The sequence below is a fragment of the Scardinius erythrophthalmus genome, assembly GCF_964197995.2.
Source record: "Scardinius erythrophthalmus genome assembly, chromosome: 24".
In the NCBI taxonomy this organism is placed as follows: Eukaryota; Metazoa; Chordata; class Actinopteri; order Cypriniformes; family Leuciscidae; genus Scardinius; species Scardinius erythrophthalmus.
In genome coordinates, this window is record NC_138244.1 from 21,087,673 (window position 1) to 21,113,127 (window position 25,455).

A 25,455-nucleotide genomic window follows, 5' to 3' on the forward strand; every position below is an offset into this window, starting at 1 on the left:
AGGCCAAATTTTTAAGAAATATGGTATATTTTATCACCTATATGCCGATGACATTCAGATTTACTTACCGATTGGAGCTGGAGGATCAAGCCCTAATTTATCCCTGGTTGCTTGTTTAAAGGAGGTTACTAGTTGGTTACAGCAAAACTGCTTGCAGTTAAATGCCAGCAAGTCTGAAGTCATGGTGTTTGGGATGAAGAAGGATGACAGTGGTTTAACCGATTTTCTAGGTATATGGGAAACAATTTTTGACTCTGCTCTTATGTTTGACCATCAGGTTAAAAATGTGGTAAAAAATTGTTTTTATCAGTTAGGGACTATTGCGAAAATGAAATCTTTTTTGACTGTTCCTGATCTGGAAACAGTGATTCACGCATTCATCTCCACGCGCTTGGATTACTGTAATGCTCTATATGTAGGAATTAGTCAATCTCTTATTTCAAAATTGCAGCTGGTTCAAAACGCTGCAGCGAGGCTCCTTACTGGTATTAAGAAAAGGGAGCATATTACACCTGTTTTGAAAAGGCTTCATTGGCTCCCTGTGAAATATCGGATACAGTATAAGGTTTTGTTATATGTTTATAAAGCTGTTCACGAGTTGGCCCCGGAATATATCAAGGATTTGGTGCTTATGAACTCTGGTAGATCTCAAAGGTCCTTTAATTGTTTACTGCTTTTTGTTCCAAGAACTCGTCTTAAAACGAAAGGGGATCTAGCTTTTTCAGTCGTTGGCCCTAGACTGTGGAATGCTCTTCCCCCTGATATTAGATCTGCACCGTCAGTTGATGTTTTTAAAATTCGTGTGAAAACGTATTTGTATTCTGTTTCTTTTAATTCTTGACTCTGTCATTGCATATTTTGATTTTTTTGAATGTTTTTTCTTGTTTTTAGATGTACAGTCCTTTGGTCTACGGCGTAGTAGAAAGGGCTATATAAATAAATGAGACTTGAGACTTGAGACTTGAGACTTGAGGATGCCGGGGTTACACCCCAACTCTTTCGAAGGACATCCTGGCCAAATTTGCCCACTGGCCTCTGTCCATATTGGCCTCCTAATCATCCCCATACATACTCATTGGTTTCATCACTCTGTCTCCTCTCCTCCAATAAATTGGTGTGTGGTGAAAGTTCTGGCTCAATATGGCTGACGTGGCATCATCCAGGTAGATGCTGCACATTGGTGGTGGTTGAGGAGATCCCCCCCCCCCCCTTCTATGTAAAGCGATTTGGAGAGTGTAACACAAGCACTTGAATTAAACCTGTGTCCTGTTTTCTGAGTAACATTGAGAATATCTATAGATTGTTGCAACACTGCCACCACGACCAATCAGACGGGGCTTGTGCTTATAACAGTATAACACCATGACATTAACCATTCATTTAGAGCATATAATCTACTGAATCTTTCATGTCCTCGTCGATATGTGAGAAGCGGTCCGGACACAATGATTCTCGTTGTGGGTGATGTGCTGCGTATCGTCTTGATCAGGCTCCTGAAGTCCTTCTTCAGAACCTCCGTCTGCCGCAGCCTGATGTCGCTCACCCCCGCATGCAGAACGACAGCTCCGATGCTCTCGTCACCATTCAGGATCTCGGGTACCTGCGCAGCGGCATCGAGTACATGAGCACCAGGAAAAAAAATAACAGCGCACCTTACCTATACCTGAGGTATCGTGGACTGCCATATAAGATGGAATGTCACAGCGTCGCGATCTGTCTTGCGAAGAGGGGAGAAGTGGTTCCGAGTGGAGATGTCAAAGACCGTGCATGGCCAGCGGAGGCAGAGATGTTCTGGCCCACGGCCTGGTTCGAGTCTTATAATAATGAATAAATTATTCATTTATAATTCATTACATTTATATAGTGCTTTTCTCTGCACTCAAAACACTTTACATAGAAGGGGATCAAAGTAAAATTTTGTTAAACACTCAATTAGGGGCAAGGTGGTAGGTACGGCTACTACATCCAGCCCCTAATTGAGCGTTTAAGCATCAATTACAATAAGTCATTATATAAATGGAGCCAAATGAGTCTATACAAGAAAAATGAATACTCATCCTTTAATCATTATTCAGTTGTCACTTCTATGGTTCAGATCTAATTTTCGGCATCTTCTGATAGCAGGCAAAGTTTGGTAATAGGTCTTTCCAAGAAACCAGTCTTTGTTTAGTTTAACAGTTCTTATGAGTCCTTTGGAATTAGGTAGAACGTCTCGGTTACGGATGTAACCCTCGTTCCCTGAGTAGGGAACGGAGACGTTATGTCGGATGACGACGAATGGGGTTTCGCTTAGAAATCCTATCATCTTCGAGTATATAAAACGAGCCAATGGCAATGAAATGCCATGGGTCTGCGGAATTTGCATAGCGTAACTCCGCCCCACCCTGGGGGTATATAAGGAAGTGCGCTGGCATCATGCAGATATGTCTTCGCTGAGGAGCAGAGACTGAACTCAGGCGTTCCAGCGGTACAGCGGAAGTGGCAGGGAGACGTAACATCTCCGTTCCCTACTCAGGGAACGAGGGTTACATCCGTAACCGAGACGTTCCCTTTCGTTGTCACTCCGAGTTACGTCGGATGACGACGAATGGGGTTCCCAGTGTAATCACGCCACCTCTCGACTGTCTTCCAGTGCCCTGTGTAAGTCTGAGCTCCCTGTCGTGAGACTAGCACGGACGAAGGAGTCCTACTTAACACAGGAATACCAAGGTACACTGGGAAGCATATCCAGTGGAAATATGCAATCATGCCCAACCCGAAGGGGGGGGACTTGGAATACACATATGACCCCGAAGGGCTGCATACGGAATAACACTGGGGTGTCCAGCCGCAGGTGGAATATTTCAACCCCAGGGGTGGCAAGGTGGCTTGCCAAGGGAAAGACACATGCTCAACGAGGCTTACAGTGGAATACACATGTGGGGGTCGCCCGGAGGGGAACCATGCACATGGAGGCACCTAGCCAAGCGCGAAAGCTGCCGGTGGCATAACTCTGGCATTGACATCGTCAGTGCTGGAGGAGACTCAGGGCTTATCAGGCTCACCTGAGGAAAATATTGCACGTATCCCGTCCGTGGAGAGGAATGGCGAGCAAGCGAAGACACCTGAGCAGAATCTCTTACCGGCTAGTTTAAGCGAGTACATGAGAAGAAACTGGCTCCACTCGGAGATTATAGAATCTCGCGAATGTGTTAGGTGTCGCCCAGCCTGCAGCTCTGCAGATGTCTGTTAGCGAGGCGCCATGCGCTAGAGCCCAAGAGGATGCCACACTCCGGGTGGAGTGGGCCGTCACACCAAGGGGGCATGGTCGACCTTGCTGCTGGTAAGCCAAAGCAATGGCGTCCACTATCCAGTGATACAACCTTTGCTTGGAGAGAGCCTTTCCCTTCAGCTTCCCACCATGACAGACAAAGAGCTGGTCTGAGGTCCTGAAACACTGCGTTCTGTCTACGTAAGCACGGAGTGCGTGTACTGGACAGAGCAGTGCCAAGGCTGGGTCTGCCTCCTCCAAAGGCAGCGCTTGCAGGTTCACCACCTGGTCTCGAAAGGGTGTGGTAGGAACCTTGGGCACATATCCGGGCCGGGGTCTCAGGATCACGTGAGAGTTAGCCGGTCCGAATTCCAGGCACGCTTCGTCAACCGAAAATGCCTGCAGGTCCCCTACCCTCTTGATGGAGGCCAATGCAACCAGGAGCGCTGTCTTCATTGACAGGAACTTAAGCTCCACTGATTGCAGAAGCTCAAAGGGAACACTCTGCAGGGCAGTTAAAACCACTCCCAAGAGGTCCCAAGAGGGTACGAGGGGAGAACGAGGAGGATTCAGTCTCCTGGCTCCCCTCAGGAACCTGACGATCAGGTCGTGCTTTCCTAAGGACTTACCATCAACTGCGTCGTGATGTGCGGCAATGGCGGCAACATACACTTTCAGGGTGGAGGGAGACAGCCTACGCTCCAACCCTTCTTGCAGGAAGGAAAGCACGACACTGATGGGGCATTTTGTGGGTTCTAGATTTTTAGAAGAACACCAGTTGACGAAGAGGTTCCACTTCAACGCATAGGCATGTCTCGTGGACAATGCTCTAGCGGAAGTGATGGTAGCCACCACCGCTGGTGGTAGGGTACTCAAACCTGCCTCATCCCGTCCAGGAGCCACACGTGGAGGTTCCAAAGATCGGGACGAGGGTGCCATAAGGTGCCCTGTCCCTGAGAAAGCAGGTCCTTCCTCAGAGGAATTGGCCAGGGAGGTGCTGTCGCGAGGAGTACTAGTTCTGAGAACCAGGTGCGGTTGGGCCAATATGGGGCAACCAAAATTACCTGCTCCTCGTCCTCCCTGATCTTGCGCAAGGTCTGCGCAAGAAGGCTCACTGGGGGAAACGCATACTTGCGGAGGCCCCATGGCCAGCTGTGCGCCAGTGCATCCGTGCCGAGAGTGCCCTCGGTCAGGGAATAATACAGGTCGCAGTGGGACGAGTCGTGGGAGGCAAACAGGTCTACCTGTGCGTCCCCGAACTGATCCCAAATCAGCTGAACCGTCTGGGGATGGAGTCGCCAATCTCCAGCGAGAGGCCGAAACCGAGACAGCTCGTCGGCCGCCTGGTTCAGGTCTCCCGGGATATAAATGGCACGAAGCGACCTCAGATGCTTCTGACTCCATGTGAGGAGGTGGCGGCGAGTTGTGACATACGGCGGGAGCGCAGACCACCTTGACGGTTGATGTACGCTACAGTCGTGGTATTGTCCGATCGGACCAGTACGTGTTGACCCCTGAGCAACGCATGGAAGCGGTGCAGGGCAAGACGTACTGCCAACAACTCGAGGCAATTGACATGCCAAAGGCGCTGGGGTCCAATGTCCATTGCACATGGCGCCCCAGCCCGTGGTGGAGGCATCTGTTGACACAACAACATGCCTGGACACTCGTTCCAAGGGCACTCCGGCCCGAAGAAAACTGAGGTTCGACCACGGGGTGAAGAACTATTTTCAGCCTCTGAAATAGTTTCAGTGGGACCACACTCTTGCCCTCGAACTGACGAAGGCAAGTCAGCAGTGATTGCGCGCGCTCGCTCGTAAGCTGCGCGCACATGGCGACCGAGTCGATCTCCATACCGAGAAAAGAGATCCTCTGCACGGGGCAGAGTTTGCTCTTCTCCCAGTTGACCCGAAGGCCCAGACGAGCTAGGTGCCAGAGCACAAGGTCCCTGTGTTCGCAAACCTGGTCTCGAGAGTGAGCTAGGATCAGCCAGTCGTCGAGATAGTTCAGGATGCGAACCCCGTGTTCCCGAAGGGGAACAAGGGCTGCCTCGACGACCTTCGTAAAGACGCGAGGAGACAGGGCTAGCCCGAAAGGGAGAACCGCGTACTGGTATGCCTGCCCCTCGAAAGCAAACCGTAGAAACGGTCTGTGTCGAGGAAGAATGGAGACATGAAAGTAGGCGTCCTTCAGGTCGATCGCTGCAAACCAATCCTGCGGCCGTATGCACTCGAAAATGCGCTTGGCCGTGAGCATCTTGAACGCCATCCTGTGAAGGGAGCGGTTCAAGACGCGCAAGTCGAGGATTGGCCGTAACCCACCGGATTTCTTCAGTACAATGAAGTAAGGGCTGTAAAAGCCGGACCTCATTTCGGCTGGAGGGACAGTCTCGATCGCACCCTTCGCCAGTAAGGTAGCGACCTCCGCTCTCATAACCGGGGCATTGCCACCGACCATAGTGAAGCGGACTCCCCTGAAGCGGGGAGGAGACCGCGCGAACTGAATCGCGTAGCCGAGCCTGATGGTCCTCGCGACCCAGCGGGACAGCCTGGGAAGCTCTAACCAGGTTTCCAGGAACTGTACCAGCGGGGTCATACGGACCACAGACGTACCCTCGGTGGTGCTGCGAGGCGGAATGACCGGCCCAGGCGTGGGTGGCATAGCGGCCCGGTGCGGGGGCACGGAACCGGGTCCGCTCGGCCTCACGCATATCGGCCAGGTTGAGCCACAGATGTCTCTCCTGGACCACGCAAGTGGACATCACCTGACCCAGGGAGCGTGCGGTCACCTTCGTCGCTCGGAGAGCAAGGTCGGTGGCGGCACGCAGCTCATCAAAGAGCGCTGGGTCAGTCCTCCCCTCGTGCATGTCACGCAACATCTGGGCCTGGTTGACCTGGAGTGTCGCCATGGCATGCAGTGAGGAGGCCGCCAGCCCCGCAGCTCTATAGGCCTTCGCCACAAGCGTGGAAGAGAACCTACAGGCTTTGGAGGGGTGCTTTGGGTCACCACGGGAAGAAGCACTCTGAGGACACAGCTGCATCGCAACAGAGCGTTCAACCTGGGGAACCCCAGTGTACCCTTTGGCGGCCGCCTGATCGAGAGGAGGCAGGGCGGAGGAGGTCGCCGAGCGATCACGAGAAGACAATGGTGCCTTCCAGGACCTCGTGACCTCCTCATGCACGTCCGGGAAGAAAGGCATTGGGGACGCGCGCTGACGAGGATCAGCGGCGGCACCCAAAAACCAATCGTCCAGCCGCGAGCGCACCGGACCAGGTGGCGGGGACCACTCAAGCCCAATGGCTGCGGCTGCCCGGGAAAGCATGGCAGTCATCTCGGGATCAGACTCGGGCAATGCTGGCACACCCGAAGGTGGCAGCACAGCCGAATCCTCACTTCCCAAGGACTCTTGCCCACCCTGTGATGCAGCGATCGACATTGAATCTTCCTCTGGAGCACCAAATGAGATCCGCGGCAAGTCAGAGGACTGTACTGCGGGCTCATTTGAACCACTCGAGGGTTGCACGGCACTAGAGGACGGTGTGGAGCGTGGAATAGTCGGCGCTTTGTCCCACACCGTAATCCTCAGGTCACCCTGGCCGCCAGCCGAAGTACTAGCTCTCGCGGAGCCCGTAGATCGGGGTGCGGATGAGGGGACTCTACCATGAAGGTCATTGAGTCTCGACCGTAACCGTGCGATGGGCATGTTCCCGCAATGGGAACATGACTCATCCACAAACGCTGCCTTAGCGTGCTCTAAGCCCAGACACACAAGACAGCGATTGTGCCCATCAGAGTCAGAAACAAATAGACCGCAACCAGAAGTGCACGGGCGAGGCATCTTTAAAAAGACGTGCCGCGTGCAAGCTCTTTTAGAAAGGAGATTTCTCCACAAATGCTGAAGCGACCAGGGAGAGAACACACAAACACTGGCAAATCACTGCACAGATAAGCAGGGAATGTGCACTCGCTGGAACTCGCTGTCACACCAACACTTGGAGAGAGGCTCGTCTCGAAGAGAAATGAAGAGATGAATCTCAGGATTGGCTGTGAAGTGAAGTACATCAACTTGGCTCCGAAGCGAAAACATATCTGCATGTTGCCAGCGCACTTCCTTATATACCCCCAGGGTGGGGCAGAGTTACGCTATGCAAATTCCGCAGACCCATGGCATTTCATTGCCATTGGCTCGTTTTATATACTCGAAGATGATAGGATTTCTAAGCGAAACCCCATTCGTCGTCATCCGACGTAACTCGGAGTGACAACGAAAGGGAACTTCGGTTACTCTTCCAATAGGCCACGATCCACAAGGTGCTGAACTGTCCACGACAAGCACAATATCTCCTTTCTGCTGTCCTCTTTTTGCAGTAAACCATCTCTGTCGTTCCTGTAGTAATGGTAAGTACTCTTGAGACCACCTCTTCCAAAACAGGTCTGCTAAATATTGTACTTGCCTCCACCGACGTCTGTTGTATACTGTACATCTGACCTTTGAAACAATCCCAGTGGCAATGTAGGGCTAGATTTTAACAGAGGAATGTGATTTGGTGTCAAAGGTTCCAGATCATGATTGTCATCAGACAATGTGGTGATGGGACGACTATTCAAAATTGCTTCAATCTCACAAAATAGTGTTTGTAGTCCATCATCGAGGGTGTGTTGTAAAATGGAGCATAATATCTGCTTCACCATTCAAATGAGCCTCTCCCACACTCCCCCATGATATGAGGCTGTTGAAGGATTAAATGTCCACTGAATTCCTTTCTGGAGAATTGCCATCTGGATTCTGCTTTGGTTCCATTCTGAAAGTGAATTCTGTAACTCTCGTTTTGCACCCATTAGGTTAGTCCCGTTATCAGATCGAATATGAAGTACTTGGTCCCTTCTGGCTATGAAAAGTGGCAGAAATATTTGGAAGGAAGACCGTTCCAAATTCTCATAAATCATGCAGCTCTTGTCTGGGTATTTAACCATCCTCGACTTACTTCAAAACTCATGAGGTGGGCCATCTGACTTCAAAATAAAGGGCTGTTTGGCAGCAACCCCACCAGATGTGTTTGGTGCAAACAGGGATAAAAAGTACCCCATGCTTACGGTTAAATATACCATTGGATCTTCAATGTTGTGGGCCTATTTTTTTTGCTGGAGGTCCTGGACATCTTGTTCAGATACATGGTATTATGGATTCTAGCAAATAACAACAAATCTTATAATGGGCCGTGGTTTGATCTTACATCAGGACAACGGTCTAAAACAAACATCAAAATCAACACAAAAAGGGGTAACTGAGCACAAAATGAAGTTTCTGCCATGACTGTCCCAGTCCCCTAGACTTAACCCTATAGAAAATGAGTGGGGTGAACTGAAGAGAAGAAGCATGGACATGAAATAGAACAGAATCTGAAGGATCTGGAGAGATTCTGTATGAAGGAATGGTCTCTGATCTCTTGTCTCTTGTCTGAAATGTCTTGTTCCCTTTCGAGTGAACTCGCGATGCGTCGATAATGCTTTGGGAACGCCCCCGGCGTGAATGCGTCTGAAGCATCTATGTCAACTAGTCCAATGGAATGAATGAATGAGCGTCACGGGCGGGTGACGTCATGACCAGGAAGATATAAAAGTGCATCCGGTGAAACCGGCATTAGCTTCTGTTGCCTCAGCAAGCGATCAGAGTGTTACTCTGTCTGTCATATTTACTGTTGTCTGTTCATTATCTATTATGGCGAAACAATTGTACAAACTCTGTGCTTCTCCCTGCCCACGTTATTTAAAGGAGGGGACACACACAAGCTTTGTGTAATGTGTTTGGGAGTGGAGCATGCAGTATCAGCCTTTGAGGGGGCTGATTGCCAGCATTGTGAGAAGCTTCCACTTCGCATGCTCCGCTCCCAGCTGTCACTTTTTGAGGAAAGTGGTCAGCCTTGCGCTCCTCAGGGTACAGGAGAATGCATTCCTGGGGATCGCAAAAGGATCTCTCAGAAGGGTTGGAGACGGGTCCGAGGGCCTTATCTCCTTCCTGTCCTGGGGGATCCAGTGCTCTCTCTCCGGTGTCGGAAGCCCGCGCTGCGGCTTCTTCCACCCGGGAAGAGAGCCCAATGCTTCAGCTCTAGCTCTGAGGAGGTGGATGTGCTGAGCATTGGCAGTGACACAATCACACGGGAAGGGGACTCACCATCCTCTTCCCCAGCATATGAGGAGCTGGTGGAAGTGATAACTCGAGCTGTTGATAAATTACACATTGATTGGCCAGCCGAGAAGAGGGATGCTCGTCCTAAAAGTAAATTAGATGAGCGCTTCCTAACATCTAATCATCTCCACCACAAGGCCTTCCTTTTTTCCCTGATCTGCACAGTGAGCTGTCCAGATCTTGGAATAAACCATATTCTTCTTGGCTTTACAGTGCCCAAGTTCATGTTTATTCGGGGATTAAGGGGCTGAGAGAATATGGTTATGAGTCGATGCCCCAGGCTGAACAGACGCTCGCGAGCTATCTGTCACCTGGTTCAGCATCATCTCTGAAGGCCTCAGCTTTGCCCACAAAACCTTTAAAAACAACATCTACACTTGTGGGCAAAGCATATATGGCAGCAGGTCAGGCTGGAGCGTGCTTACACACTATGGCATTGCTCCAGGCATATCAGGCTGATCTGCTGGGGGATTTGGACAGGAGTGAGGGGGTTGGGCCCGATGAGGTTCGAGAACTTCGTCGGGCCACAGATTTATCTCTCAGGGCTACTAAGAAGACCGCCAGAGCAATTGGGCAGTCTATGGCAGCCCTTGTAGCCACTGAGAAGCACCTATGGCTAAATCTGGCAGAGATAAAAAATAAAGATCGTACTTTTCTGTTAGATGCACATATTGAGCCTTCTGGCGTCTTCGGCGACGCCGTTAATTCAGTCGTCGAGAGGTTCCAGGAGGCCAAGAAACATCAGAGGCATTTAAAAAATTTCTCCCTCGCCGTGTCCAACCCCCTGGGGCTGCTGGGCGTGAGCAGCCCCAGTCGTCAAGCTCCTCATATAGAGCACAGCAAAAAGAGAGTGTTTTTGCACTCTCAGCCGAAGCTTTCAAAGGAAAAGCCGGATCTGAGGACCGTTCTTCAGGCTAAGAAGGCTTCGGCTTAGAAGAAAAGGTCCTGACGCCTATGGCGTCAGACCAGTGAGGGCAGCCCCACCCAGGTTGGAGCGGGTCACACCTCAGTATACGGTGTCCGTTCCACCTCGGCTGTATATCAGAAAAAGAATACCAGTATCGGGTACTTTCATTCGGTCTAGCTTTATCACCCCGCACATTCACGAAGTGTGTAGATGCAGCTCTGGCCCCGCTCAGGCTGCAGGGCATACGCATTCTGAATTACATAGACGACTGGCTGATTCTAGCGGAATCAGAACAGTTAGTGGTTCGGCATCGAGATGTCGTCCTCGCACATATGTTGAGGCTCAATGCCAAGAAGAGTGTGCTTTCTCCATTACAAAGGGACCACTTTTCTTGGTGTGGTATGGGATTCAGTCGCGATGCGAGCCGTCCTTTCGCCCGCTCTTATAGATGCTATCCTGACAGCCATGAAAGAGCTAAGCTAGGCCAGTCATGCACTGTGAAACAGTTCGAGAGGCTGTTAGGCCTCATGGCAGCGGCGTCCAACGTGATACCTTTTGGCCTGCTGTACATGATACATTTGCAGTGGTGGCTCAGGACCAGAGGGTTCTCCCCGAGGGGAAACCCACTTCGTATGATCAAGATCACGCGGCGGTGTCTCCGCGCCTTGGTTATATGGAGGAAACATTGGTTCCTGTCCCAGTGTCCGTTGTTGGGAGCTCTCTGCCATCGAGTTGCGATCTTGACAGATGCTTCCCTCACCGACTGGGGAGCGGTAATGGAAGGCCGCTCAGCTAAGGGTCTGTGGAGGAGTCATCATCACTCTTGGCACATAAATTGCCTGGAAATGATGGCCGTCTTCAACGCGTTGAGACATTTCCTCCTAGACCTGAGGGGTCACCATGTGCTTGTCCGGACAGACAACACATCGGTGGTCTCTTATCTAAATCGTCAGGGGGGTCTGCGTTCGCGTCCGCTATGCAAGTTGGCACACCAGGTCCTCCTATGGTCCCTGGGGAAAATACTCTCTCTGAGGGCAGTGTATATTCCAGGGGGCCAGAATATCGGAGCAGATGTCCTGTCGAGGCAGGAGCTGAGGCCAGGGGACTGGAGACTCCATCCTGAGGCGGTGGAGAAGATATGGGAGTTTTACGGCCAGGCAGAAGTGGATCTGTTTGCGTCTCAGCATTCGACGCACTGTCCACTCTGGGTCTCCCTTACTCACCCAGCCCCCCTGGGGCTGGATGCTATGGTGCAGACGTGGCCGAGGCTTCGTCTGTACGCCTTTCCCCCTGTTGCTCTGCTCCCAGGAGTTCTGGAGCGAGTTCGTCAGTACAGAAAAAGCCTATTGCTAGTAGCACTACGCTGGCCGAGTCGAATCTGGTTTGCGGACTTGATTCATCTCTTAGACGGTCCTCCCTGGGAGATCCCGATCAGGAGAGACCTTCTGTCTCAAACCGGGGGCACAATATTTCACCCCCGACCAGAGATTTGGAAACTGTGGGCTTGGCCTCTGAGGGGGCCCAACTCATAGAGAGTGGTCTCTCAACCGAGGTTGTTGAGATAATTCTAAGCTCCAGAGCTCCTGCTACGAGGAAACTATATTCTTTGAAATGGAGAGTCTTCACTTCTTGGTGTCACCAGCGTCAGTGAGATCCGGTTAACTGCTCAGTAAACACAGTACTGGAGTTTCTGCAGGATCGCTTTGCGTCAGGTTTATGTCCATCCACCTTAAAGGTATACGTGGCAGCCATTGCGGCTTTCCACGCCCCGGTGGGTGGTACATCGTTGGGTCGAGACCCCCTGATTACTCGTTTGCTTTGTGGCACCCTGAGGCTAAGGCCTGCAACTCGCACTAGGATGTCGGCTTGGGACCTGGCATTGGTACTAGAAGGCCTATCTGGGGCTCAGTTTGAGCCCTTAGAGTCGGTCTCAGAGAAATTTTTTACTTTCAAGACTGTTTTTCTACTAGCCATTTCGTCCCTCAAAAGAGTCGGAGATCTTCAGGCCCTTTCGGTATCTCCCACCTGCCTTGAATTTGCACCGGGGATGGTCAAGGCATTCTTATATCCTAAAAAAGGTTATGTCCCTAAGGTGCCAACCATTATTCCGAGGCCTATTGTGCCTCAGGCTTTCTGTCCTCCTCCTTTTACTTCTTCGGACCTGGAAAAGCTAAACCTCTCATGTCCAGTGCGAGCATTGGATACTTATGTTCATCGGTCTTCTCTCTGTAGGAAGTCCGATCAATTGTTTGTCTGTTTTGGATCACCCAAGAAAGGTCTTCCTGCCTCTAAGCAGACAGTTAGTAAGTGGATAGTCGAAGCTATTTCTCTTGCTTATGAGTCCTCTGGCCAGCCTTGTCCTTTGGCGGTCAGAGCTCATTCCACGAGGAGTATGGCGGCCTCTAAAGCCTTAATATCCGGAGTTTCTCTCCAAGACGTTTGTGATGCGGCGGGCTGGTCCTCTCCGCTCACATTTGTCAGGTTTTATAGCCTGGACTTGGATGCTGCCCCAGGGTCTCAGGTGCTCAGTGCTTAGTGTGGGTTTGACAACAGGCTTACACTCAGGCATTTGAAATTTTGGCGGTTTGGGTATTCTCGTTCCCAAAGCGTTATCAATGCGAGTTCCCTCGAAAGGGAACGAGACGATACGTCGATAACACTTTGGGAACGCCCCCGGCGTGAATGTGTCTGAAGCATCTATGTCAACTAGTCCAATGGAATGAATGAATGAGTGTCACGGGTGGGTGACGTCATGACCAGGAAGATATAAAAGTGCATCCGGTGAAACCGCCATTAGCTTAGAAATTTGCCGAAGCAAGTCGATCACAGGGATGCAGGAAGTATGGCAGGGCGACGCATCGTCTCGTTCCCTTTCTCAGGGAACTATGGTTACAGACGTAACCTGAGACGTTTCTCTAAACTCATCAGGCATTATAGGAGAAAACTCAGAGCTGTTATCTTGGCAAAAGGAGATTGCAAAAAGTATTTAATAAAAGGGGGCCAATATTTGTGGCCAACATGTTTTGGAGAAAAACATTTAGTTCATAATATGATTTCCCCCGCACTTTCAATTCTTTTACTTCAGTGAAAGGTTAGATATTTGCACAGTTTTTGAATGAAAGATCAAAAGGATAAACAATGCAGATTTGTTTTTTACAGCCATTTTTGATCATATTTACCAGGGGTGCCATTAATTCTGACCACAACTGTATATCTCATTTGCAGGCGGTCATAACAGCAAAAGGGTATTCTACTAAGTACTAAAGTTGCTTGCCATGAAGGGGTTGAATAATTTTGAGATTGCAGAAGTCATTAAAATTTGCATTTTTAATTGAATTTGGGGAAACCACTTGAACCACTTATGTTTAGATATTTCAATTACTTTTGTTTGATTTGTTCATTGCAATGATACTGTACCTGTGGAAAATCAATGGCTAAAATAATTTAAATAAACATAACACATGGTACAGTCTATTGCATAGATAGATATATATATAGATATATATTCTAAGCTTAACATTATTCAACTTTGATGTAATTGTTCAAATTGTGCATTAATAAAGAGTGAATTAGAGCACACTAATATGCTACCCATCAAAAGTTTGAAATTCAGTCAGTAATATTGTGAAAATTTAAAAGAACAAGTTAATATCCACTTTAAGTAAGAGATATGTTTTAACATGTAAGTGCCATAAATCTTAAATTGTTATTAAATTAGGATTAAGTTATTAAATTATACTAAATTAATTGTATTGATCATTCAGGAAATATTAGAGGAATAGTAATGAAATAGTTAATAGTGAAATTATACCAATTGTAATGTTATGTTATCAAATGAGAATTTTCTCTTTTCAGTTGATACGTTACTAATTTTACAATTTCTTTAAAGAACGGATTATATTTTTCTCTTCATTCCAGCAACCATAAGAATAATAAAAATGTCCAGAAAATCATTATTATTCCTTAATTTGCACATTTTCAGATGCTTATCATGCTCTTTGCTTGACAGCTGTGCCAATTACACCACTATTTGAGTGCCTGGGGTGGGACAGTCCCAGGTACCCATCAGCACCAGAGCAGCTGTTTGGAAACATTAGTAGAATCTGCTGCTCCTCATGTTTTCACAGGCTAATCTACTGAATAATAATAATAAAAAAAGTTCCTGTCTTTCTAGACATGCCTGGCTTTGCTCAGAAAGTCAAGAAAGAGATCAAATCGCAGTATTTCTTTCGGTTCATTTGTCAGACTGGGGCAAATTTTGAAAATGGAAATTTTTCGTTTCTGGGGCACCATTCCTGTTGCTTGAAAAGTTTAATATGATATTGTATATATTTTGAATATTATAAAAGATGTAATACAATAGTTTTTATTTTTTGCAAATGCATTTTTTATTAACTAATCAAAGTGTTAATGAACACTGCCTGGGTTAATGAACACTGTGTGGGCTTCAGTTTGTTAGATTAAAAATAAATTGCACAATCTAGAGAGGGGTTATTTATATGGAAGGGGTTCGGGTGGAGATGAGGGATTTGATATTGTGTTTCAGGTGTGTGTGTATTGGTTCTCTGGATGGATCTACTACCATAAAAAGAGAGAAGGGATTTCCTTGGTCATAGGGGAATACAATATAAACTTATGATGCCCGCTCATTGCAGAGATCCAGTTCTTCCTCCATTCTTCTGGCTGCGTGTGCCTCAGCTCAGAGGTGAGCTGCTGTTTTCTCTGCTTTTTCCTTTGATTATCCTATTGTTAATGTGTAATAGCATCTGGGTGAAGATTGACCAACTGCACTGTATCAGTTTGTGACATTGACAGATGATTTATTTTTTTATTTAATTTTTTGTAAGCATAAATTGAGAAAAGTAGTTTGTGCATGATATCATTTTTCAGAACCTTTAAGAAAAGTTTGTTCAGACTTGGATTGATTTGGTGGGAAAATAATTATCTGGTTTTATTTTATCTTATTTGTCATGGGATATTAAATCTGTATTCTTGTTGGGAATATAGAAAACTGCTATTGAAAAATCACTGAGCTATTTTGACACACACTTGGTAGATGAAATATAATGTGCTGATTTGAGATTTGGAAACTCGATTCATTTCGGCTGTTAGGACTAGACGGTGATATGCCAATGTTTATCTTGCTGTCAAGACCGAATCTTAAAATAAATAAATAACACTTCAGCTGGCGTGTCTAAAATGACCCTCAGGGATCTCTTTGGTGCTTTAGACAATGATGCTATGGCTTAAATCTGGGGTATTAGCATTGTTCAAATGTAAAGGACTTTACTACATATTTGCTCACATTATCACAATGGTAACTCATTGTCATACTTTTGACCTGGCATTGCAATTTGCATTCTAAAAGTAATCCTGGCACAGAAGAAGAATAGTCAGTTGATAATTGCTCCGTTTTTAACTAATTTTTATATACTTTTTTTTTATCCTATTAGGGACATGTTGTAAATATTAAATTTAAGTTTAGTGTTATTTGACACATTTATTTTAATGATAATATAATATAATATAATATAATATAATATAATATAATATAATATAATATAATATAATATAATATAATATGTGAGTTAGCAAATGACAGAATTTTCATCCAATGAAAAAAAAAAGTAATTTATTTCATTGGAAATAAATTTTGATCAGTTGGTCATACATTTAAGTTAGACTCAGCCTTTAAATAAATGGAATTTAAAACCGTGAGAGGGGTTTATATGGAAAAAGTTGATGTCATGATTTGAGTCATTATGTTAGATCAGTTGCAGATGATTGGAAGGGAAGGAATAGAGGTGCGGTCAAGATTTTGATTATCACCCAGAAACAGGCTTAGCACAGCAGATCTCAGGAGATGGAAAACTTATACCTTCTACCCAAAAATAGCAGATGATTCACTTTGGACCAGAAGACTCCATCACTGCCTTATTTGAACATAATGATGATTATATTATAAATGTCAGGGTTATGTTTAAGTCTGCTTAGTTTAATTGTGTTTTGGTTTAATTTAGTCTGTGTTCCTGGTGATTATTAGTTTCCATAGTTACTCATTAGTTCCTCACCTGTTCTTAGTTCTGTTGATTAATCTGTCTGTGTACTTAAACCCTTAGGTTCCTTTGTTCACTGTTCTGTGTTGTTTCTGTTGAAGTGGTTGTGTCCTATACATTTTGTTACTGGCATGTTTTCCAAGTAAATACTTTATTGCATTTCCTGTGTCATGCGATTATTACAGCCACTTAAATCGTTACAGAACAAGGAATCGAAAGATACGATTTTTTTTAAAGATGTTTCTATAAATGCACTTACCAGAAGTCTACCTGCTCTGTTTAGAGCAGGAAGAGCATACCCTTGAGGACCACACAAGGACATTTTTAGACCTGGCCTGGCTCAACCACTACCCGGATCACTCGCTTTGCATTTTCCATTACACCAGCCTCAGCGTGCGATCCAAGAAAGTCAGTCCTCCGGCCTTGCCTCTGCAGGCTCCCTTTTGTCCCTCGGCTCCCCTTCTGTTGACTAAACTCTTCTTTGTGGATCTGCCTTGGGTCTTCAGGTTTCTAGCTCCATCTTGGCAAGGGGATCCCCTGGCTCTGCCTCCAGCCGCCGAGCCCATCATTTCACTTCAGCTAGTCGACCAGTTGGCTCCACCTAAGCTCCTCCCTCGGCTCCACCTAGGGCTGTCGTCCCTCTGGTTCTGCCTTGGACAGTCGTCGCTCTGCCGGCGCCATGGCCTTCAGCTACACTTCGTCCCTCCACCCCTTCGGGTCCATCAGGCTCCACCTTCCCTCTGTCTACGCCTTGTTCCTCAGTCCCATCGGCTCTGACTCAGTCCTCTGGCACCCTGGCTCCGCCTCGGACACGTCGCTGCGGCTCTGCCTCTGCCTACAAATCCATCAGTATTGCTTAGTTTCATCGGCTTTTCGGCTCCGCCTGGGTCTCCACTTCCATCGGTTCCATTTCAGTCTGTCTTAACCCTGGGTCCGCCTACCAAGTATCCACCATGGCTCCTCCTTCCCTTGACTCCGCCATGTGCCTTCATCCTGGCTGTGCTCTGGGTCTCAGCCTGGCTCTTCCTGTTCTCGTCTCCTTCCTGGCTCCTCCCGCCGTCATCACTTCCCTAGTTTCTCCCGCCGTTATCTCCTCCTGTTTCCTGGACTGTTTTCTGCTTCCAGAGCCTCTGCCTTCCCTCCTCACTTGGGGCCAAATTACTAAACAGGGCAAATTAGCATGAGAGCGCAGTTAAAATAAAAATAAAAAATGCTAGGAGTGGAAAGGTCTACACGTGATTAACTGACGACTCGCAAATTAAAGAACACAGACGCAGCTGGATCATTTCCATAATAACCAACGCAGTCTACCTGTTAGCATCTGGTTTAAGACTTGCTTTTTTTGGGCGGTAAATAATGGCGCAAACACCAGTAAATTAACGAGTGCAAACCTTAGTATATCACCTTGCATGATTCATTGAAATACTCTCCTCTCATAAATGTTGCGTCTGAAAGGTAAACTTCAACAAATGCATATGCAATAAGGTCAGCCGAAAAAGTAAACTTTGTCCACGCCTATTTAGCACTAATTTTTCACTGCATGTCTTTAGTAAATCCTGACAGTAGATTTTTAAACTCCAAAAGAGGGTCTGCGCTGGCGCAAGCTGTTAGTAAATCGGGCCCTGTTATTGGGGAGTGGGGGGTGTAATGGGGTGTAAAACTGTTTCATTTCATTGTGTTTTGGTTTCATTTTTCCTGCTCATGTTTTGCCTATGTTCCTGGTCATTATTAGTTTCCATAGCTACTCATTAGTTCCTCACCTGTTCTTAGGCCTTGTGTCCACCAGTACACCAGTGCTTTTCTTAAAATGCCTTGCGGCGAGCGCTTGGGAATGTTTCGGCGGTACAACGTTTTTTTTTTTTTCTTTTTCAGTTGAGATGTTACAGTATATGTGCTATGATATTGAATATCCGTGGAACTGTTACTAGTATCTGATTTCGCAAATAGTTTGTTTCTGAATATAAAAATGTCAACACAATGTAAAATACTTGCTCTGGCACTTGATTTGGATAAATAGATGTGCTTGTTTTTGTCGTTTGTTATCGTTATACACGCAGAATGTGACGGTTGGTCGTGTGGTATTTGTCCTGCCCTTCCACCACTGTGATTGGACGACATCTGCGTTCAGCACTGCGATTTACGCAAACTTAAACATTGTTGAAATCTTAGTGACTGGCAAAAACACAGATCGCTCAGTTCTCAGAGTGAAATAGAACTCTGAGAGGCGGGAACCGGTGAATGATCAACGTAATAATTGAATTGTAAAAGAAACAAACAAACAACAAAACAAAAGTAAAGCTGCTGCCCCTCTTGAATGACTGCCGCAAATAAACATTAAAAAAACACAACATAAATTCCAGGCCTGGTCCTGGGTCCTATCGTCCCGGAGCTCCTCCTTGAGACATGAGGCTAATGTGTCACGCAGGTGAAGCTAGTAATAGCGCCACAGGCCTCGCTCCATTCCCACGCCTCTCAGCCCACCCTGCTTGCCACACTCTGTCTGTGTATTTAAACCCTTAGCGTCCTCTTTTCATTGTTCCATATCATTTGTGTTGAGGTGGTTGTGTCCTATGAGTTTTGTTCCTGTATTATCATGATGTTAGCCAAATTAAGACTTTTGTTATTGCATTCACTATGTGATTATTACAGCCTCCCAAATAGTTATTATATTATATTATATTAAACAATCTTATTAAACTGAATGAATCAATAATTGAATAAATGATGAGAAAAAAAAGTGCATACATGAACTTTTTTAAAAATTTTATTAAACTATATGAGCTTAAACATTAACAAAGCACATTTTAAATAGTCCATGCACAGTCCTTTTTCCTTGCTAAAAAAATATATTCATTATTACTTTAATTGCATACTGTAATTTTACCAGTGCTTTGCATTAATTGTAAACTTTGTATTATTTCACAGCGGGCAAAAAGTAAAATTCAGCCAAGATGTCGGAGTAAGTAAATATTTTGAATTCCCCTTTTTTAGATTATCATAATCTTCCTCAACTAACAGAAATTAGTTGCTGCGGTGGTATATTGTTATGTTTGTGTATGTTGAATATAAAATAACAATGTGATGAATAATGTCTTGTGGTTATTAGTTACTGCTTTACACAATGTATTTGATTGATCTCAAAATTTCAAAACACCTCAGGAAAAAGATTTCCTCGAGTCGCAAGCATCATCTTAAGGTACAGTATGATTTAAAATAAAACCTATTTTTCATTGACTATTAATGATTAATAATGACACCCTGCCTCTCTGTGTCCCAGAGCTTGATGCTTGCTATCGCTAAAAGTTTACTGGAACAGGAAGTAAAGGACATAGAGGTGGAGAGGAAGAGATACATGTCAGAAACCTGCCAGCCTCTGTCTCTACCTGGATCCATGCAGGCATTACAGGTATAATATAATAAATTCCCATAAATAATAATTAAAAAAATGTGCTCGACACCTTAGAGGACACATAATGTAAGTGGATAAAATTAAATAAATACTCTTTGTCCTCATTGTTTATAGGAATTGTGCAGGGAGCTTCACCACAAAATTGATGTCACTGACGAGGAGCGATATGACCTGGAAATTAAAGTCAATAAGTGTGCAAAGGAGGTAAGATGTCATCTAAATTATATTACAATCCAATTTGTGTTTTATCTTGTAGTTTCTATATTGGTAACCCTCACTAATTGATTGTAGATCGAGGACCTGAATATCAAAGTTATTGACCTGAAGGGCAAGTTCAAGAAACCTGTGCTGAGGAAAGTGCGCATGTCTGCCGATCAGATGCTTGGGGCTCTTCTGGGCTCCAAACACAAGGTGTCCCTGGATCTGAGAGCCAACCTGAAACAAGTCAAGAAGGAAGTCAAAGAGGAGGTGAGCGTTTAAACTGCATTCTTCTCCTTTCCCTGCAGTTCATGTTACTGCTTTGTCTAAAAGAGTTTAGAACCTTCAAAATTATAAAATATGCTGATCTCATATCCTAAGTATATTGGCTAACTGACTAAATCTTATTTTTATTTACTCATACTAGGATAAGGAACTGCGTGATGTTGGAGACTGGCGTAAGAATATTGAAGACAAGTCTGGCATGGATGGCAGGAAGAAGATGTTTGAAACTGAGGCTTAAATTTTGTTTTTTGAAGTTCAATGTGCTGCTCAAACATAATTGGCCTTGTCTTTAATGTGAGAGAAACTGTACTTTAAACACATTCATTTACATTTGCTATTGTGGGAAAGTAAATGTGATCACTTAGTTTTCTGTTCAATATTGGACCTGAAATGTGCATTCTCAACCATGTATCAATGTCTTACACAATCATTAAAACGTTGAAGCAGGAATGATGTTCTGTGTTCATTTTGATGCATAAACCACTTTGTAACCAGTTTTCTTCACCAATCTGTGGAACAAGTAAGTATTTATTGTCAGTTTGTATTATTGGTTTATGAATGAATAAAAGTTTATAACATATTTTTATTATGATTAAATGTAACAGGTAACAGTGACACCTTCCTGGCACCTGTGAGAAGCAGCTGTCCGGAAACATGCTGAACACACAGACATAAGGTAACTCACATTATGATATGTATTCTTTATTTATGGATAGATAGATAGATAGATAGATTGATAGAAACAATGGATGGATGGATATAGATGATTGTGAAGCAAAGAGGTCTTTGTGAGAAAGTCATTCTTAGAATAAAAGAATAACTATCTTGAAGGACAGGATATTTATACGGAAGGCGCAGTGAAGGAGGGATAGTGCCGTATTTCATGACCTTGTCAGCTCATTGGTTTGGTGGGTAATCCACTTCCATAAAGAGAAACCATGGATTTGCAGAGAGATCAGAGAATGCAATATATATCTTCTTAGCACGTCTGCTGCCTGTGTCTCGGTTTGACAGCCATCTGTCCCTAGAAGACGTTCCTCTGTTCTTCAAGAAGGGTGAGAGCAGTTCCCTCGGTTCATTGTCTTAGTTTATACCATTTTGTTTTGAAGATATTTGTTAGAAGTTGTAAAATGTAGTTTGTGGGATTGATATTTTTGGAGATTGAGGTGATGGAGAACGTTGTCATGGGGATTGGTTCTTCTTTTTAATTTGCAATGTTAAGAAGGCATCTGCAAAGATCATATATGTACTGTATAGATTATTTGTTGTTTAGATAGTTTTGTTGCTATTGTGCATTTAGACCAAGTTGATTTGTGAATTATTTGTCAAAATATCTTCAAATAGTCGTCAAAACATTGTGTAAAGTTTAACTCGTGTAAAGTTTCTGTTTTTTGATCTCAACTGAAGTCTTTCCTTCTGGAAACACACTGCTAAAAAGAAGATAAATCGTTTTGAATGGTGATCTGAAGGGGGAAGTCAGGTTTGATATACTGCCTGCTGATGTCAGTTTACTGCCATTTGAAAGTGAACACCGACATGAGCATACATTTGAGACTGATCCTTAAGTCTTACTCCACCTGTCAACACTTTCTTATGGTCCTCCTTAAAAACAACTGATTTACGATGCTGTCTTCGTATAAGCTTTTGAATCTGAAAGACAATGCTGTCTATTCACAAAGACCTTCTAGTTATCGTGTAATGGTTTGAAATGCCTTTACCATCTGGAAGCTCTGGAATATGCATATATTTCTTCAGAGAACTGATTAGTCTTGACTTTTAAGAGTTTTAAGTTGCTCTTTTACCAAACCCTCACACAAGAAGACACTAAGGCTTTTATACTACATGATCTATTCTGCCATATGCTTTTGCAAAATGTGCCCTCATTCACCTTATGGCTACTTAGAATAGTCCTTCTTCAAATAGATGTATGTGAACTGACTGTTGTCTTCACAGCTTTCTAAGTATGTCACTGAGGCATTAAGAGTCCATTTAAGTGTACTAAATAAGTCAATCAGTTTGTCATCGGTTAGCCAGTTAGTCCTGCCTGTCTCTCAGAGGAGGAGTATATTAAGAAAGACACTTGAGACAGTTGTTTAGCTGGGAATAAAGGAGAGCTGTGTTGTCATATCTTTGACATCCCAGAGATGCTCTTGAGTATGGGGCTGTGTTTGCAGCTGATGTACTGGCCTTGAGATCATATTGCAGTGGCCTCCTAGAGAAAATCCTCTCGGATGAGTCAAAGAGGCTTTGGGGACCATGTGGTGACATCAAGGGTAATGCAAAAAAGCTCACATGATCAGAATGTCTATGGCTGGGTTTCTCCAATCCGGCTCTGGATGGCCGCTGGCCTGAAGACTTTAGATCAAACCTTGATCAAACTCAACGACCTGTAACTCTGAAGACAATGAATATCTTGTTCAGATGTCTTTGATTAAGGCTGGAGATAAACTCTTCTGGGCAGTGGCTCTCCAGGGCCGGATTTGATGAACCCTGGTCTATGAATTTGTTGCCATTATGTCCACCTGCAGTGGTTGCCGAAAGGTTGTAGGTTCAAACTCTGCTAGAAACGAGCCTTGGGCTTTACTGAATCCTTAACCTGAAGTTGTTGGACAGATATACTTGGTGTAGGTGGGGGGTGATGCTTTAATTAATCAGTGCTGTCGACAGTTTAAATTTCTCATCACTGCTGCTCCACCATGACAGTAAAGACAGTTTGTACTAATGTATGCTATAGAGCCCTTTGTGGCAATGTTGAAACTAAAGGATGCTTGTGTACCTAGAAGCATTTGTGTTCTCATACTTGCGTAAAGTGTATTTTTTGGCCTCTGATGCATTTCTCTTTTCTCTTCCTCTCAAAAAGTTGTAAAGAACACTCTCCAAAATGTCTGAGTAAGTATACAATCCATTCATTATTTTGAAGAATATACCAGTGCCTGTAAGGCAGGAGTTCTTTGCCAGGAAACGCAAAGTTTCCCTGGGGAAGTTTCTTGGAGGAACTCGAAAGATAAACCTGCTATAGTAAAGAATGCAAATATTTTATGTTTTGAATGGCTAACATTCTATCAATGTAAAAAATGTTCAAATTCTAATCTTAAATTTCTTAAAAAGAATCTAAGGGGCTAATCTGAAGGCTGGAACGCACTTAACACACTACGTGACTTTTGCACAGCTTTTTGGCTTGATTTGCAGTCTGGATGAGACTGTCCTTGTTGATAAAAGTCTACATATATTGGGAGTTCAAAGTTGACAGATCTCAAAGAAAATCCCATAGTGTATGATGGGAGTGGAAAGATCTGCGCGTGATCTACTGAAGATGCACAAATTAAAGAACACAGACGCAGCCGGATCATTTTCATAATGGCCAACGACCTCTACCAAAAGCAGCTCAAAGTAGCTTCTGGTTTAAGACATGCTTTTTTAGGCGTTAAATAATGGTGCAAATTCTAGTAGATTGACTAGCGCAAACTTTACTAAATCACCTTGCATGATTCTTTTAATTACTCTCCTCCCAGCGTCTGAAAGGGAAACTCCTACAAAGGCAAATGCAATAAGGTCTGCCGCAAAAAATAACCCTGTTGTGTAAACCTAAACCTAATTTTTCACTGCATGTCTTTACTCTTTAGTAAAGTTCTGATGGTAGTTTTTAACGCCAAAAGAGGGTTTGCGCTGGTGGAAGCTGTTAGTAAATCTAGCCCATATTGTCATGCATCTCCTAACATGTTTTAGTGTGAGTTTGAACGACTTAAAAGTCTGGTAGTGTGTAATTTTCAGTCGTTTAGTATATAATGCCCAGTTTTTCTCTGTAACCATTTACAAAGTCAGCAAGTGTATGATGCCTAGTGTTTTAAGATCTGTTCAGATTTTAAAAGTCATTTAGTGAATTCCAGCCTTAAGAATTTTTATGCGAGGCACAGCACAGAATCAGAATGCAGGACAAATTTTAACATGATACACCATCATAAAAAAAGTAGCAAGATTCGTTGCAACAGTCAAACATGTCTGTCTAATGCATGTTTCGAGAAACAATTAAATAAGGCATTCTGTGTGAATGAGCCCTAAGGCTGACATAACAAAAAAGTTTAAAAAGGGGTCATTGCAAAATTTTAAGAACTTATGGATCATAGTTTAGAACAAACGGTAATTAGAAGGCTTGAGGAATATCAATGCTGTGCTTTCTTGCAAGCACGGTAAATATTGTGTCTATGTAAACAAAGTACAAATATTACTACAATGCCACAATACAGAGGTGAACATCCTAATGTAAAATATGTCCTTATTTCTCCTCTTTATTAGCAAACGAATGTCTAGTAGTAAAAAACACAGCCTGAAGGTAAGAGCGCATGTTTTATCAGTTGAACCAAACCAACATCAAAAAAGTTCCATTAAAAATTCTAAGTATACTAGGATTCTCAATTAATCAAATTTTCTTGTAGAGCTTGATGCTCGTGGTTGCAAAAGACTTACTGGAAGCAGAGAACATCGAGAAGAAGGAGGAGAGGAAGAGATACATGGAAGAACATTGTCCTCCGTTTTCATGTCCAAGCTCCAAAGAAGAACTACAGGTCCAATCCGCTTATTGTTACTTCTAGAAGGTTTTGGGGAAGTTCAAAGCTTTAGCGTGAATTTTATTCTGTCAACAGGAGTTTTGCAAAGAGTTACATGAAAAAATCGCTGTTGTTGATGAGGAGAGATATATTCTTGAGCACAAAGCCATTATGGTCGTTAATGAGGTAAGATGTTTCTTGTGCATCACCTTCTATGTGGTCCATCATCGAGGTGGTCTGCAAGATTATTTGTGTGTTTTAGGTCAAAGACTTAAATATCAAGATCGTTGACCTGAAGGGCAAGTTCAAGAAGCCTCCTTTGAAGAAAGTGCGCATGTCTGCTGACGCTATGCTTCAGGCTCTTCTGGGCTCCAAGCACAAGGTCTCCATGGATCTGAGAGCCAACCTGAAACAAGTCAAGAAGGAGGTCAAAGAGGAGGTGACTACAAAAGATGACCACATTTTCATTTTTAGGTGATCAGACAACTTCCAGGTCACTGAAACCCCCCTTTTTTTTTTACAGGATAAAGAACTGCGTGATGTTGGAGACTGGCGTAAGAACATTGAGGATAAGGCTGGTATGGGCGGCAGGAAGAAGATGTTTGAAACTGAATCTTGA

At 44.6% G+C, this 25,455-nt stretch overlaps 1 protein-coding gene across 1 annotated transcript in view; it reads left to right on the forward strand.

Moving 5' to 3' along the window:
• LOC308684612 (troponin I, fast skeletal muscle-like) overlaps window positions 1-25,455 on the forward strand; it is a gene marked incomplete at its 3' end in the record, with an annotated part of 29,343 nt that extends 3,888 nt beyond the window's left edge. Inside the window, exons 2-11 of the mRNA XM_081355878.1 lie at window positions 19,326-19,359; window positions 19,560-19,596; window positions 19,678-19,806; window positions 19,924-20,013; window positions 20,101-20,277; window positions 20,435-20,524; window positions 24,726-24,854; window positions 24,933-25,022; window positions 25,099-25,275; window positions 25,360-25,455. Of these exons, the coding sequence (XP_081212004.1) occupies window positions 19,352-19,359; window positions 19,560-19,596; window positions 19,678-19,806; window positions 19,924-20,013; window positions 20,101-20,277; window positions 20,435-20,524; window positions 24,726-24,854; window positions 24,933-25,022; window positions 25,099-25,275; window positions 25,360-25,455 (1,023 nt within the window). The 5' untranslated portion in view covers window positions 19,326-19,351. The remainder of the gene's footprint in view (window positions 1-19,325; window positions 19,360-19,559; window positions 19,597-19,677; window positions 19,807-19,923; window positions 20,014-20,100; window positions 20,278-20,434; window positions 20,525-24,725; window positions 24,855-24,932; window positions 25,023-25,098; window positions 25,276-25,359) is intronic.